The sequence below is a fragment of the Amblyraja radiata genome, chromosome 3, assembly GCF_010909765.2.
Source record: "Amblyraja radiata isolate CabotCenter1 chromosome 3, sAmbRad1.1.pri, whole genome shotgun sequence".
Classification (NCBI taxonomy): Eukaryota; Metazoa; Chordata; class Chondrichthyes; order Rajiformes; family Rajidae; genus Amblyraja; species Amblyraja radiata.
The window spans coordinates 58,784,374-58,800,634 of NC_045958.1; the positions used below are offsets into that span (position 1 = coordinate 58,784,374).

The 16,261-nt window shown below is 40.2% G+C and overlaps 1 protein-coding gene across 1 annotated transcript in view; it reads right to left on the reverse strand.

Annotated features, from left to right (window-relative positions):
- Positions 1 to 787: 787 nt before the first annotated feature.
- The window catches only part of dennd4c (DENN domain containing 4C), a 135,272-nt gene continuing 119,798 nt past the window's right edge, over positions 788 to 16,261 (reverse strand). Inside the window, exons 25-32 of the mRNA XM_033017846.1 lie at positions 13,975 to 14,150; positions 13,394 to 13,570; positions 11,958 to 12,138; positions 11,280 to 11,531; positions 5,726 to 5,843; positions 4,982 to 5,135; positions 4,662 to 4,726; positions 788 to 1,932 (exon numbers count right to left, since the gene is read on the reverse strand). Coding sequence (XP_032873737.1) covers positions 1,796 to 1,932; positions 4,662 to 4,726; positions 4,982 to 5,135; positions 5,726 to 5,843; positions 11,280 to 11,531; positions 11,958 to 12,138; positions 13,394 to 13,570; positions 13,975 to 14,150 — 1,260 coding nt within the window. The 3' untranslated portion in view covers positions 788 to 1,795. The remainder of the gene's footprint in view (positions 1,933 to 4,661; positions 4,727 to 4,981; positions 5,136 to 5,725; positions 5,844 to 11,279; positions 11,532 to 11,957; positions 12,139 to 13,393; positions 13,571 to 13,974; positions 14,151 to 16,261) is intronic.

Consider the following 16,261-nt stretch of genomic DNA (forward strand, 5'->3'; position numbering starts at 1 on the left):
CCCTCCCCCAGACGTGCTGTGATTGGTCCACCACACTGTCCATCAATGCATGATTGTCAGGTCGTATATGCAGATTGCCATAGAGAGAGCGGCTGCTGTACAGATATATAATAAATGGTCGTGAATATACTTTTTTGACACCCCTGGGCTAGACTAAGCGTAGACTCAGTGATCACTGAACACCTTTGCTCAGTCCGCCTGGACCCACCTGATTAGCTTGGTCCTTGAATTGCACCAAGGCTGATTTCAACAGTTCAAAGTAAATTACTTGAAGAACTGAGACCTGTAGGGCTATGAACCAAGTGCTAATGAGGGACAAAACTACAAAGTACTTTCAACAGTTAGTAGGTAGTCAGAGGGCTGGTCAAAGTAAAGTGTTTTAAGATTGGAGCATAGAAGATTAAAGAACTGAATTGGGGTTTAAAATGTGCATTTTCTTTGAGCTAAAAGGCTTGGAGAAGGTTTGCCATGAATTCTAAAAAGTACCAACTGTTTGGATAACATGGATGTAACATCAAGACATTAATTGAAAAGGTATAAAACAAAGTTTCTTCACAGTGGTTAAACTGTGACACTTTTGACCTTGCAAAGGGGGTGTGGAAAAAAAACACGGTGCTTTCAAACTAACTCTGCTCAGAATGAAGAACGGTCCCTACCCTAAACATAGTCTGTTATTTTCACTCTACAGCCTGTCTTGGTAATTCCTCCAGCACTTTGTTTTTGGAGTGTCTGTGCTAAATATTCTGAGCTTGTCTTTCTGACAAAAAAAACATTTCATACAAGTATCTTTTAATGAATAAGTATTTTTATTTAAACTACCACACTTTGAGAATTGTACTGACCGCTGTCATATAAAACAACTGTGCAGCTGTACAAGATTTGAACCATTGCTGTAATCTGCATTAAAATATAAAAATCAATTATTTTACAGCTCAATGGGTTGAGGAATTTAATATAATCAAACTTTTTACTTCAATACATTTGTACTGCCATGATTCACCCAGTGCTCTTACAATATCTCGGTTGAAATCACGAAGAAACAAGGTGTCAGCAATATGTCATATTTTTCATAAAATTACTCTGATTTCATTATGTGAACAGAAATGAAAATGATAGCTCCAACCGTGCTTCTACTAGAAATATCAAAAATACCACCATAAAATTATAGATCCTTTATATATGGAGCACTAAGCAACAGAACTGTCAGATATTAGGATAGATTTTCTATATCACCACCAAAGCATAAAGCATGAGCTGGCCTTAGCATAACGAGAGAATTCAAATGGATTGTTAATTATAAGTGTGCAATCCTCTCCAATTGCTTTTCTTCTCTGCAGTCCAATTGGGTGTTGCTTTATGGCTTGATGGGACATATATATATCACATATATATTTTATATATATATATTTATCATTCTGAATTGTAGAATCTCAACACATCATTTACACGATAAGGAAATCATCCAACACAAAATCCAGGCACAGATGCTAAAAAAATACAATATGGTCAGAACCATCCTTTGTGATATTTGTACAAAACACTGCACTACTACACCATAGGTTTAAAAAATGGCCTTAAGACATTTAGTGCTTAGCAATTACATTCTATTAAATCCCCCTTCCATAGAAGCATAGAAAATTACTGGACACTTCTTTCATTATTCACAAAGCCACAGCACTTGTGCATCATATTTCCATGTGTATTCTAACCCTCTGGGCACATGTAGTTTGAAATGTTTACAATTATACTTTGGACATCATAGTGGTTCAATTCCGTAGAGATGTTGCACTTTTTTTTAGATGAAGAGAGGCTCAAAACACTTGCGACACCACTCAATCCTGTTGCAGGGTGGCAAATCAATCGGTTGTGTTACCTTCAACTGTTCTTCTGTCAAGCGCTCGTACGCAGATCTGTATTCTCTATCAAAAGCATCTGTTTTCACAAATTTGAAATTGGATTAGGATACAGAGTTAAACATTACAATCTTCCAATTTGTTTCTGAAGTTATTAATACCTCCATAAATCAGAGCGCTATACTAGAACAGCATAGGAAGGTGGTATTCAACCTCCAGGCTGATGCCAAGTTGCTCAGTCACCCAGATGATAAAGCCAGCCCTTTCTCACCAATAGATCCCCATAAGCCAGCCCTTCCCCACCAATATATGTGGCCTTTGATAATGTGCCACAAGGGAGGCTGCTTAGGAAGATGAGAGCCCATGGTATCAAAGGGCAGAAACTAGCATGGATATCAGGTTGGCTGGATGGGAGAAGACAGTGGCAATAAAGGGGGCTTTTTCTGGTTGGCTGCCAGTGACTAGCGGAGTTCCGCAGGTCTCAGTGCTGCTTTTCATGATGTATATTAATGATTTGGACGAGGGGATTGAAGGCTTTGTGACCACGTTTGCGGATGAAATGAAAATAGGTGGAAGGGCAGGTAGTGTAGGGAAAGCAGGAACTCTGCAAAAGGACTAGGACTGATTGGGAGAGTGGGCAGAGAAGTGGCAATGGAATATAGCGTAGCAAAGTATGGAGTCATGCATTTTGGCAATAGGAATAAAGGTGTAGATTATTTTCTAAATGGGGAGAGAATCCAGAAATCGGAGATGCAAAGGGATTTGGGAGTGCTGGTGCAGGATTCCCCAAATGTGTATTTAGGAAGATGAGGAGAAATTTCATTAGAGTGGTGAATCTGGAATTATTTGCCACAGAAAGCTGTGGAGGCAAAGTCAGTGGATATATTTAAGGCATAGATAGTTTCTTGATTAGTACGGGTGTTATGAGGTTATGGGGAGAAGGCAGGAGAATGGGGATGCGGGAGAGATAGATCAGCCATGATTGAATGGCAGAGTCGACTTGAAGGGCCGAATGACCTAATTCTACTCCTATCAGATGATTTTGGCTGTCTCATATAACACACAATCTTAATTTTCCACACAGAGGGTTGTGTATACATGGACCGAGCTGCCGGGGGAAGTGTTAGATGGTAGGTACAATTTGATATTTTTAAGAATTTAGAGACAAAGATGGAAGTATGTAGGCCAGGCACAAGTAAGTGGACCAGTGTGGTTAGGAAACTAGGTTGGCATGGATACATTAATTCAGAAACACATCTATCCTTTGCTACTTCAAAATCAATAATGGCTTCATTCACTCCATTGAACTGAAGACCGTTCTTCCCACTACTGAAAGTCTTTCATGTCCTTCAAGTTCCTGTGTGTACATATCACTGAAGATACAGTCTTTGACCCAAACATTATGGAGGACACTCTATGTGGTGCCTAATTTGAACACCACCTCTGAAGAAGTAGATCCAATACTTTATAAAGACTCGGCACAACTCCCTTGCATTTGCTATTCCAATTTTGCGTTCAATAATATTATTCCACTTTTTAAAAAGTTATAAACTAGCTCTTCCACATTTTATATCCATGCTATCATTCCCATCTGTTTTAATTTTTCATACTAATTTATAGTGCTGTTCTTGAATGAAACTTAAAAAGTCAACTTGCAGAATATTCTACACTACTGTCACTAACTTCACAATGAATCCACCCAATTACAATGACTTATCTAAAAATAAAATCTTGGACTACTTTTATTTATTATCCCATACTTTTAACAGGTCAGTTCTGAGTATTACATGAATATTGTTCAAGCATAACATTCCCATAAATTTCACAAAGGATTTCTGACTCAAATGTGGGAATGTGGACCAAGGAGTTTGTTTTCATTATCCTCCTTGAACATTTTATGTGCCCTACATAATCTGGGTGGTAGAATGGCACAGCTGATAAAGCTGCTGTCTCCTCTTTCACTTCCATCCAATGACCCCAGCAGCCATTCAGGTGAAACATGTGAACTCCACTTCCCATTCCCATATCATCCTTCCTGTCCTCCTCATATTCGGGTCGGATAGCTGACAACCCAATGGTATGACCACTGAACACTTCAATTTCAATTAGTAGCTCCTATCCCCCTCACTTTCCTGTGCCCTTTCTCCCTCCACCCTGGACTGCACCCATTTCTCCCACTCCCTCCAGTCACCTTGCTTCTTTCCCCTTCTTCATACACTCATCTCCTATCCCTTGTCCCAAACTTCCCTTTTATATTCCGTCTTCTCCCTGTCCTTTTCCACCCATATCCCTCCCTCCAGCATTACATTTCACTCCATCTCCTCTTCTTTTATCTGACACCTTTTAGTCTCCTTTTCACCGCTAGCTTTTGTCACTTACTCCATCCATCTGGAGTCATACTTCCTCACCTCTATCTTTGTGGTGGGTGATTGCAACCTTCACGTGGTCTGCCCTGCTTCGACGAATGCAATCAACGCGGCGTGCACAATCAAATAAGATCAAATAGAACAAGTTGTCCTACAACTTTAGGCTGTGCATGCCATACGCAAGAAGAAGAAGAACCTCTATCCACTTATCACTTGCCAGGTTCTGTCCCGCCCTACCTCTCTTTTCCAGCTTTCTCCTCCCGCTTCATTCGTCTGAAGTAGGATTCCAATCTGAAACACCGCCTGTCCATTCCCTCCCCGATGCTGCCTGACCCGCTGAGTTTCTTCAGCACCTTGTTTTTTGCTCAAGATTCTAGCATCTGCAGTTACTTGTGCCCCCAGCTCTTCTCTTATGTGAGTCATGGAATTCAGTCCTACTTACCAATATCAATATTTTCTCTCCCAAGGGCCACGAGGGAAAGAAAAAGAATTTCTCTATACATACTCCTGTGGATAAAGAAAAGAACTCCAATGAGTTTCCCATTACTTTTGTGTATAACCTGATGTCATCAACATGAAGTGTTCCAAACCCGAGGCAACGTCAGCTTTCATCAAAAGTTACTCACAGGGATTAAGTCAAAGAACATGATGCACTGGACCCGTACTTGGAGATTTGATAGAAACACTAAATGCAGATAAGGACAGACAACATTTGCTTCAAAACTTTCCATACTGCAAACAATTTTCTCATGAATTTCTGACCTTTGCCATTTGTTTTCAGGGTGTTTGCTGGTCTCCTTCAGGAGTAGGCACATGGGCCCAAACACATCATTGGTCTGGATACTTCTCACAATAATATGTAGAGGACTCTTCTCGACCTGACTATCAGGGGTTAATCCACCAACCAAATTTTTATCTGCAGATACAGAAGATTAATTTGATACATTAGAATTTTTTTTTTTTATGACACGATATTGTGTGTTTTGTGCTCAAGTAGTGCACATTAACAAAAAATAATCACACAAGTGGATTTTAAGATTGAGGTGCATCATTCTGTGACATTAATGAAAACTCACAAACTTCCCAAAAGTGCCAGAATGCTCAGTGAAGTTCAAGAGCATAGACAATTGAACAAAATGCATCAGCATTTAATTTAATAAAACTACATTCTGGGCTGTAAATATCACATACATCCAATTTACATGAAACTATTCTGAGGGTTAGTTCTTAGGATTTCTGACTTTTCTTGTTTTAAAAAAACTTGACACGGCATTCTTAGAGTGGAATTATTTCCATTCAATGAATCATCTCCGTTTATATTGATTTTTTTGTACCGCAATGACTCATTCAATGTACTCATTTTTTGCTGTTCTGTTCACAGTACCTTACTGAATATGTTCATGAGCACCAAAACAAATAGTTAAATTCACGTGGGGTTAGGGTGGAAAGGAGAAAGTGAGGGAAGGGAATGTAGTGAGCAAGTCAGTTAATTAGGCTGCCACTTACTCCTGTTTCTCCATTGTATGTACAGGGGTTCACCAGGCTCTTGATGAAGATTAATGTTATCCCAAAGAAGCTGTATGTACACCAACTTGCTGTCCTGTGAAAGATTTGATAGAGACATCTGGAAGGGAATAAATATGAAAATTTTAATAACCAAATAACCTATTTGCCAATGTAAAAATACACATTTGAAACATAGAAACACAGAAAATACGTGCAGGAGGAGGCCATTCGGCCCTTCGAGCCAGCACCGCCATTCATTGCGATCATGGCTGATTGTCCCCAATCAATAACCCGTGCCTGCCTTATCCCCATATCCCTCGATTCCACTAGCCCCTAGAGCTCTATCTAACTCTCTCTTAAATCCATCCAGTGATTTGGCCTCCACTGCCCTCAGTGGCAGGGAATTCCACAAATTCACAACTCTCTGGGTGAAAACGTTTTTTCTCACCTCAGTCTTAAATGGCCTCCCCTTTATTCTAAGTGTGGCCCCTGGTTCTGGACTCGCCCAACATTGGGAACATTTTTCCTGCATCTAGCTTGTCCAGTCCTCTTATAATTTTATATGTTTCTATAAAATCCCCCCTCATCCTTCTAAACTCCAGTGAATACAAGCCTAGTCTTTTAAATCTTTCCTCATATGACAGTCCCGCCATCCCAGGGATCAATCTTGTGAACCTACGCTGCGCCGCCTCAATCATAAGGATGTCCTTCCTCAAATTAGGAGACCAAAACTGTACGTAATACTCCAGATGTGGTCTTACCAAAGCCCTATACAACTGCAGAAGAACCTCTCTACTCCTATACTGAAATCCTCTTGTTATGAAGGCCAACATTCAATTAGTTTTCTTCACTGCCTGCTGTACCTGCATGCCAACTTTCAGTGACTGGTGTACCTCCCCGTACAGGCTAACTGGTCTGTAATACCCAGTTTTCTCTCTCGCTCCTATCTTGAAAAATGGGATAACATTAGCTATCCTCCAATCCACAGGAACTGATCCTAAATCTATTGAACATCGGAAAATGATCACCAATGCGTCCATTATTTCTAGAGCCACCTGAGGACCCTGGGATGCATACCATCAGGCCCAGGGGATTTAACATTCTTCAGTCCCATTAGCCTACCCAATACTATTTCTTGCCTAATGAAAATTTCTTTCAGTTCCTCGACCCCCTTAGATCCTCTGTCCTCCAGTACTTCTGGGAGATTTGTTGTGTCTTCCTTCGTGAAGACAGATCCGAAGTACCTGTTCAACTCTTCTGCCATTTCCTTGTTCCCCATAATAATTTCACCTGTGTCTGCCTTCAAGGGAACCAAATTTGACTTTACTATTCTTTTTCCCTTAACATATCTAAAGAAGCTTTTACTATCCTTCTTTACATTCCTGGCCAGCTTCCCCTCGTACTTCATCTTTTCAGCCCGTATTGCTCGTTTTGTTTCCTTCCTTCTGTTGTCCTATGAAAATTTCCCAATCCTCTGGCTTCCGGCTACTCTTTGCCGCATTATACATGTTTTCTTTTAGTTTTATTCTATCCCTAACTTCTCTTGTCAGCCACGGTTGCCGCCTACTCCCCCTTAGAATCTTTCTTCCTTTTTGGAATGAAATGATCCTGCGTCTTCTGGATTATGCCCAGAAATTCCTGCCATTGCTGTTCCACCATCGTTCCCTTTCCAGTCTACCTTGGCCAGCTCCTCTCTCATGCCTTCATAATCCCCTTTGTTCAACTGCATCACTGCCACTTCAGATTTAACCTTCTCTTTCTCAAATTGCAGATTAAAACAAATCCTATTATGATCACTACCTCCAAGCAGTTCCTTTACCTCGAGTTCTCTTATCAAATTTGGTTCATTGGACAACACTAAATTGAGAATTGCCTTTTCTCTGGTCGGCTCCATTACAAGCTGCTCTTAGAATCCATCTCGGAGGCCCTCTACAAACTCTCTTACTTGGGGTCCTGAACCAACCTGATTTTCCCAGTCTACCTGCATATTGAAATCCCCCATCACCACAGTGGCATTACCTTTGTTACATGCCAGTTTTAACTCCTGCTGCAACTTACACCCTACATCCGGGCTACTATTTGGGGTCTGTAGATAACACCAATTAGTGTCTTCTTGCCTTTGCAATTCCTCAACTCAATCCACAGTGACTCTACCTCGTCAGTCCCTACGTCTTCCCTCGCAAGGGACTGAATTCCATTCCTCAGCAGAAAAGCTACCCCCTCCTCCTCTGCCCACCTTCCTGTCCTTTCTATAGGATGCATAACCCTGAATATTAAGTTCCCAGATCCGATCCTCCTGCAGCCACGTCTCGGTAATCCCCACAATGTCATATCTACCAATCTCTATCTGAGCCTCAAGCTCATCTACTTTACTTCTTATACTTTGCGCATTCAAATATAGTACTTTTAATTCCTTACGCATCTCACTATTCACATGATCCCTATTACACTTGGCCATACTCTATCCCTTTGTGAGCTTTCTTTCCTGTTAATTCTGGGGTCATTAACTATCCCTTTACTCCCTTTCCATTTAACTCCATCCTTGACACCCCCCCCCTCCCTCTTTGCTTCTATTCCATTTATTTGTAGAGATAAATCAATAAAATCGAAGTTACATAGCAGAACATAATTTGAAGAGATAGGAATTTATAATCTTATAGTGTTAAAAACTATTTTTAAACAAATGATTTAAAAACTGAGAGTTCAAAACTGAGGAGTATTTAATCAGCAATGGACCAATGAAATTCTTACTTGGTACAGCTTTAAGGGACCATTAACAATGTCATACCAAAAAAATATGCAATAATCAATAATACAATCAATTTAAAACCAGTAATATCAGCTAACCATACTATGTGCAACACCACAGTCCGTAGTGCAACCAATACAAAGTCTCTATTAGATCATAATTGGTGAGGTGGGGTTGTGTTCAGAGTTGTGCAGTTTTCAGGAGCCTGATGAATGCTGGGAAGAAGCTGTTTGTGAACTCCTAATTCATGGTTTTCAGGATCCTGTACCTTCTTCCTGAAGGAAATAGTGCGATGAGAGTGTGGCCAGGGTGATGTGGGTCTGATGATGTTCGCTGCCTACATGCCTTCTGTGGATCCCTTCAACGGTAGGGAGGTCAGTACCGGTAATAGACCAAGCAATGTTTACTGCTATGCCATTCCTGCGTGTTCAAGTTGAATCGGGCAGTAGGTTCTCTACCAGACACCCGCAAACGTTTGATAGAGTATTCAACAACATACTGAATCTCCTCAATCTTTTAAGGAAGTAGAAGCATGTTGAGTTTTCTTTATGATTGCATCAATATATTGGGCCCAGGACATACAGTGGCCTCCATAATGTTTGGGACAAAGACCATCATTTATTTATTTGCCTCTGTACTCCACAATTTGAGATTTGTGATAGACAAAATCACATGTGATTAAAGTGCACATCGTCAGATTTTAATAAAGGCCATTTTTATACATTGTGGTTTCACCATGTAGAAATTACAGCTGTGTTTATACATAGCCCCCCCCCCCCATATTTCAGGGCACCACAATGTTTGGGACACAGCAATGTCATGTAAATGAAAGTAGTCATGTTTAGTATTTTGTTGCATATCCTTTGCATGCAATTACTGCTTGAAGTCTGCGATTCATGGACATCACCAGTTGCTGGGCGTCTTCTCTGGTGATGCTCTGCCAGGCCTGTATTGCAGCCATCTTTAGCTCATGCTTGTTTTGGGGACTAGTCTCCTTCAATTTTCTCTTCAGCATATCAAAGGCATGCTCAATTGGGTTCAGATCGGGTGATTGACTTGCCCACTCAGGAATTGACCATTTTTTAGCTTTGAAAAACTCCTTTGTTGCTTTAGCAGTATGTATGGGATCATTGTCTTGCTATAGAATGAACTGACGGTCAATCAGCTTTGAGGCATTTGTTTGAACTTGAGCAGATAGGATGTGTCTATACACTTCAGAATTCATTATGCTACTACCATCAGCAGCTGTATCATCAACGAAGATAAGTGAGCCAGTACCTTCAGCAGCCTTACATGCCCAGGCCATAACACCCCCACCACCGTGTTTCACAGATGTGGTGGTATGCTTTGGATCTTGTGCAGTTCCTTCTCTCCTCCATACTTTACTCTTGCCATCACTCTGATATAAATTAATCTTCATCTCATCTGTCCACAAGACCTTTTTCTAGAACTGTGGTTGCTCATTTAAGTACTTCTTGGCAAACTGTAACTTGGCCATCCTATTTTTGCAGCTAACCAGTGATTTGCATCTTGCAGTGTAGCCTCGGTATTTTTGTTCATTGTCATTGACAAATCCACACCTGACTCCTGAAGAGTGTTTCTGATCTGTTGGACAGGTGTTTGGGGATTTTTCTTTATTATAGAAAGAATTCTTCTGTCATCAGCTGTGGATGTCTTCCTTGGCCTGCCAGTCCCTTTGCGATTAGTAAGCTCACCAGTGCTCTCTTTCTTCTTAGTGATGTTCCAAACAGATTTTGGTAAGCCTAATGTTTGGCTGATGTCTCTAACAGTTTTATTCTTGTTTCTCAGTCTCATAATGGCTTCTTTGACGTTCATTGGCAGAACTTTGGTCCTCACGTTGATAATCTGCAATAATAGTTTCCAAAGGTGATGGAAAGACTTGATGAAAGACTAGGTGCGAAGAGCTCTCTTATACCTGCACGAAGGAGGCAATTAAACACACCTGAGCAATTACAAACACCTGTGAAGCCATGTGTCCCAAACATTATGGTGCCCTGAAATGGGGGGACTATGTATAAACACAGCTGTAATTTCTACATGGTGAAACCAAAATGAATAAAAATGACCTTTAATAAAATCTAACAATGTGCACTTTAACCACATGTGATTTTTTTCTATTACAAATCTCAAATTGTGGAGTACAGAGGCAAATAAATAAAAGATGGCTCTTTGTCCCAAACATTATGGAGGGCATTGTATCTTCAGAGATATGTACACACAGGAACCTGAAGCTGTAGGCTCTCTCCAACACCATCCCGCCAATGAAGACAGGGTCATGGATACCCTGCTTTACCTTCCTCAAGTCAACAATCAGATAATACAGGTGCAGGTACTGTAGAGTGGGAAGGCAGCCAACCCATGGGATGTGTTCAATGTTTCATTTAATGCAAGGAAGAAACATCATTAGCCTAATGACATGATTATAGGAAATGATCAATTAGTTCACAAAAGCAGCATATTTTTCTCCTTTTCAAGTTATTTCAGTTTGGCTAAATTAACTAAATGGGTGAGTCTGCTCTTTGTGTGACCATACACTCAATGAAACCTTCTGTAACACATTATTCTCTATTTTACCAATGAACCAGGGAGAAATGTTACCTTTACATACACTAAAATCACCTTAATTACACTGCAAATTTGCAAATACTGTCGGCTTCAATATCAAGTGATGGTATGTGTTGGTCTGAGCACAAAATGTTGTGTGCCGAGCAACTATGTCCTGTCATGGTGCAATTCATAAGTAATTACCTATTCACATACTGTAGCCATTAATCTTCTACGTACCTGCATTCCTTTATTACAATGTTCAGAAGTCAGAATGAGTCCAGGAAGATAGCTTTGCACATCCAGCCTTCTGAAATACCAGACCAGGTTCCAGAAAATAATTGGGTGCTGGTTGATAAATTTGGGACTGTGTATCACCTGATCTCCCTCATTCTCCAGCAGTGATTCCAATTCCTTGCGCAGCACCAATGGACTTAGATATGGTACTGACACAGGCTTTGGATTAGGTCTACTTTGGAGACCCACTGGATCCTAGAACACAAATGTACATATATATATATATATTTGGTCACTCCATACATTCATACCAAATATCATTCTCAAAAATCATATCTCCCGATTTGAGTATCCCCCATCAGTGGAAATATTTTGCAAATCAATTTCTTCATTCTGTGTACCAACAATGAAAATATTTTTTATTACTTAGCACCAACATTTCATTTCAATAGAAGATTTCAATTGACACTTCGGAATTTTCTAAATTTTCAAATTAAAATATTATAAATTCCATTTCAAATACATAAATTGTATTGTATTGTATTGTATTCAAATTTTATTTCAACACAATTCAGTGCATCGAGTGCACAAGTTTAAATCAGTTCTACTGAAAATTTAATTTTCAAGGAAAATATTCAATAACATCAATTCATTTCACACCTAGCAGCATTATTTCCTTACCACACTTTCATGCAGACTGTTTGGGAGACTGGTTGTTGAAATACCATGTGTTGGCTGCTGAGTCACATCCAAGTTTTGCAATGGACCACCGACACTGTAACTTCGGGTCAAAGAGAATGTCCGTGTAGTGGCTTCATTATTTCCACTGTCCAGTAGTTCCTGAGACTCCTTTGTCAAAGCACTGATCCAAAAAAGGTAAAGAAAAATTAAATACCTTGCAAAAAATTAATTGAACCAGAAGGTGATCATTCATTTCATCAAAAAGAAGCCATTTCATTTCAATTGGCAATTCCACTTTCCTCATAACGCTCAATTCTCCACCTCTCCTTTTTAAAAAGCTAAACTAGACCAAGTGGGACCCGTTGGGTCCCAGTCACATGGGAGGCCTGGTCCCCCAACGCAACCATGGGGTGGGGTGGTGTGGGGGGAAGGAACGGGGGAGTGGTAAAGGGCAGGTGTGGGGGGGGGGGGGGGGGGGGGGGGGGGGAGGGATTCCACTCAGCGGCCACCGGCCGCGGCACCACACAGCACCCCCCCCCGGGTCCACTCACCGGCTTCCCCCAACTCCACTCACCGACTTCCCCCCGACTCCACGCCGCAGCTTCCCCCCGACTCCACGCAGCAGCTTCCCCCCCGACCCCACATGGCTTGTGGACTCTGCCCCGCCTCCGTAGCTTTATTCTCCTCGCCCAGAAGGGGCTGTACCTTTATGGTGAATGACAGGCGAGAAGACCAATCTGCTGATCTCACGATTTTTTAAACCTTCATAACTTTTGTAATATTCCAACGATCGGAACAAAACGTGGTGCGCTTGGAGCAGAGGAGAACGGTAAGGTGACGGAAATATCCTAGCGATATAGGGTACCGTTTTTACACAATTTTTTTTTAAAAAGCAAGATGAGAGTTTTAGTAATAGTACAGATAGAAGATGTTCCCACCATCTTTTCTGAAAAGGCAAGCCATATCCTAAACACTCAGGCAAATACATGACGGAACCAGGGTACACCTTATTTTAATTGCTATGCATCTACTTTCCATATGCTGGTTCAAACCTTTTGTGTACAACTATTATTAAAACTTTCAGATGAGTTTCTCTGTACATTTCGGTGCCTTAAAATAAACAATTATCAGAGACTATAAAACTGACCATTGGTAAATTAGTCCTATTGAGAGAGGCATATTTGAAACATGAAACACGCAACAGCTGAGAGTGAAAGGAAACAGGTTTGCGCTCTTAATCTTTTACCAGGTGATTACTGAAAGTATTGGGAACTAAATGGTTCCTCTGGACTACTCTCATGCACCAACTTCAAAACGTATATATTAGAAATAAATACACTTGCTTCACAAAAGAAAATGACTGGAGAAATACTTTTTATAGAAAAAACATTAAGACAAAAAAAGGAAAGATGTTGTTTGCATTTTACAGTAACTACCTTTTATCTACAGAAGTAGATTCCTCCTGTGCTCTAGCAGGCACTGGTGAGTCTTCCACATTTATTAGATCTGATGCATCAGACGCAGAGTCAGTGTTTTGCATAACAGGTTCTGCCACAGTGGTGACATGGTGGTTGTGTAAACTGTCGCCGGATACACTGGACTTCAAATAAAAACTGAGGAAAATAAAAATCACTGATCTTTAGCCTGGTATCAAATTATAAAAATCCACACAGATTATGTAATTTTATAGGGGAAAAAAAGCATTTCATATAGAAAAAAAAAGCAAAATATAAGATGCTTCACCCAGTTAAATATTAATTTTGCATTGCAATGTTTCAGTGCCATGAACAAAAAAAAAACTAATATGCACACCATTAGTTAGAAAATGTCATCAGTTATATTTCAAAAGCAATAGTGTAGCCAATTTTTACCACTTCCTTCCACACATATTCAGGGCAGCAAAGCACTGAAAACTTCTGCTGGTAATAGTCTTGCCTCCTGCACTGAGTAAAGGCTTGAAAATAAATTTTAAGAATCTTCAATACCAAATAAAAGTAAAAAATTAACAGTGCTGTACCTTCCAGTATCTCGCAAGTCCTTAAACTCAATGTTTAGTACTGGCAAGAAAGCATTCTTACAAAATGGGCATGTGGTGTTAAGGTTAGAATCATCTGCACTCCAACCAGACATAATCTCCTCATCATAAACCAAAGCTTCACAGACATGACACTGAGAACAGCTGGACATCAACACCTTTGGAAAGAAAGAAAATTGCATGATGGATTAATCAAACACTTTCAAAGTGTCTATTTGAACAGTTTCTGCTAGAAAGAATTTAAAAAATGGATTTAATCAAGAACAGAAATTCATTAAGGTGTCTAAATTTGAATCTACTAAATGAAATTTAAAACTACAGCTAATGCTTTCCAGTATAAAATTCACACCACACGAGGTTAATATGGGAGGAACCACTGAAGGGAACAGATAATTTTGAATGGCTGGATTTTCGCTCAATACTTGAAATGTGCAATGTTGCAGTGATTACTCAATTTAAAGTCACGTATTGTTAGCATTTCTATGGGTTAGTAATGGTTAAATTCCTAATGACCTATAATTATACAGAAATCCATACTGCAGTAGGTACAGTAAATCTTTAACATGAGGGATATCTGAGGGAAGCTGCCATGGATGGTGATAAATCTGCAGTCGATTTTCTCCCAGAAATCAAAATCTGGTTTTGACAAGCTGCAACCAGTCCTTTATCAAAGAGACATTCTTGCCAATGGAAGAACACAGTTCACAAGTTATTTCTTCCACAATTTGTTCATTTACCAGACTTCTTTCCATTTGACCAAATCAAAAATACTTAAATGTCACCAGTGTGTGGGATGGAAAGGCAGTCTCCAAACGCAATCCCTACCATTCTTTGCAGTGAACTAAACCATCAGTAACTAATTAACTTTTTTTTAATTCTTTGCTGTAGTGAAGATTTGCTGTGTACATGTTTGTAAGCTGTGAGAATGTTGTATTGCTAAATTTATTCACAAGAAAAAACATACCAGCAAACATGATAGCAGGGTGCTCAGCACCAGATAGCTCATGACATCCATATGAAAAACACTAACTGCAACTGCAAAATCAAATCTATATCTATGCTTGAAATCCAAAATGCAGAAAATGCTGCAAATAGCTGATCAGGTAGCACAATGGGCAATCTTGATTTTCTCTTGCAATATTCCAGATTTTCTGCGCTTCCCATATTTTCTGTAATATCAAGGGATGATAGTTTCCCAGGAAGGGAAAAACGGATTTTTCCCAAGTTCTTCCAGTTTTCTGGAAGAAAAGCCGAGCTTCAAACTTTTAACTATTTCTTCTTCTCGGAAGCCTCGAGGTCACGCTGAGTGGACTTACCTTCTTCTGTAGGCTCCAGGGAAATTGAGTCTTTTCTGGAACTCTCTGATTGCCACGCCAATGGCTTGATGGGAGGGGTGACGTATATTTTTAAATCATTGGACAATCCTTTCACTGTTTGCATTTGGCTTCACCGTGCTCCCAGAGAGATTCTAAATATCTTTTCAAATGCCTCTATGCCAGATCAACAATCTTGCTCTCAATGCAAGATCAAGAAGCTGATTTGTGACTTCAAGAGGGGAAAGCCAGGGATCCATGAGCTGTCTTTTTGAACAGGATGGCGATGGAGAGGGTAAACAGGTTCAAGTTGCTGGGGGTGCTTACCCCTGAAGATGTGCACATGGGCCCAGCACATTGAAGCAATCACAAAGAAAGCTCATCAATGCCTCAACATCCTTTAAAGATTGAGGAGATTTTGTATGTCAACAAATAGTTTATTGTATTTCTACAGTAGAGAGAACACAGACTGGTTGCATCACGGTCTGATTCAGCAACTCAAATGCTCAGGCATGAAGGAGATTACAGGAGTAATACAGGAGTGGTAGACAGTGCCAGCCCATCACAGGTACTGACTTCCACACCATCAAAGAGATAGGAAGTATTGTCTCAAAAGGGCAGCCAATATAAACAAGGATCCACACCACCCTGGTCAGGCTCTCAGTTCGCTCCTATCTTTGGGATGATGATTTAGGAGATTGAAAACCGTGACCACCAGGTTCAAGTACAGTTTCTTCCAAGCAACCATCAGGCACTTGAACAGTACGCAACGCTAACCTCAACAACTATGAACTTCTATGGACCGTGTCTTTGGTTGGACTACAGATTTTGTGGTTTTTTTGGCACTACTATTATGGTTATTGATTTATTGAAACTTTTGATTATCATATTTATCTGTGTGTATTGCATTTATGTGCCTGTTACAAGCTGCTGCTAGTAAGAAGATCCCATGTCAG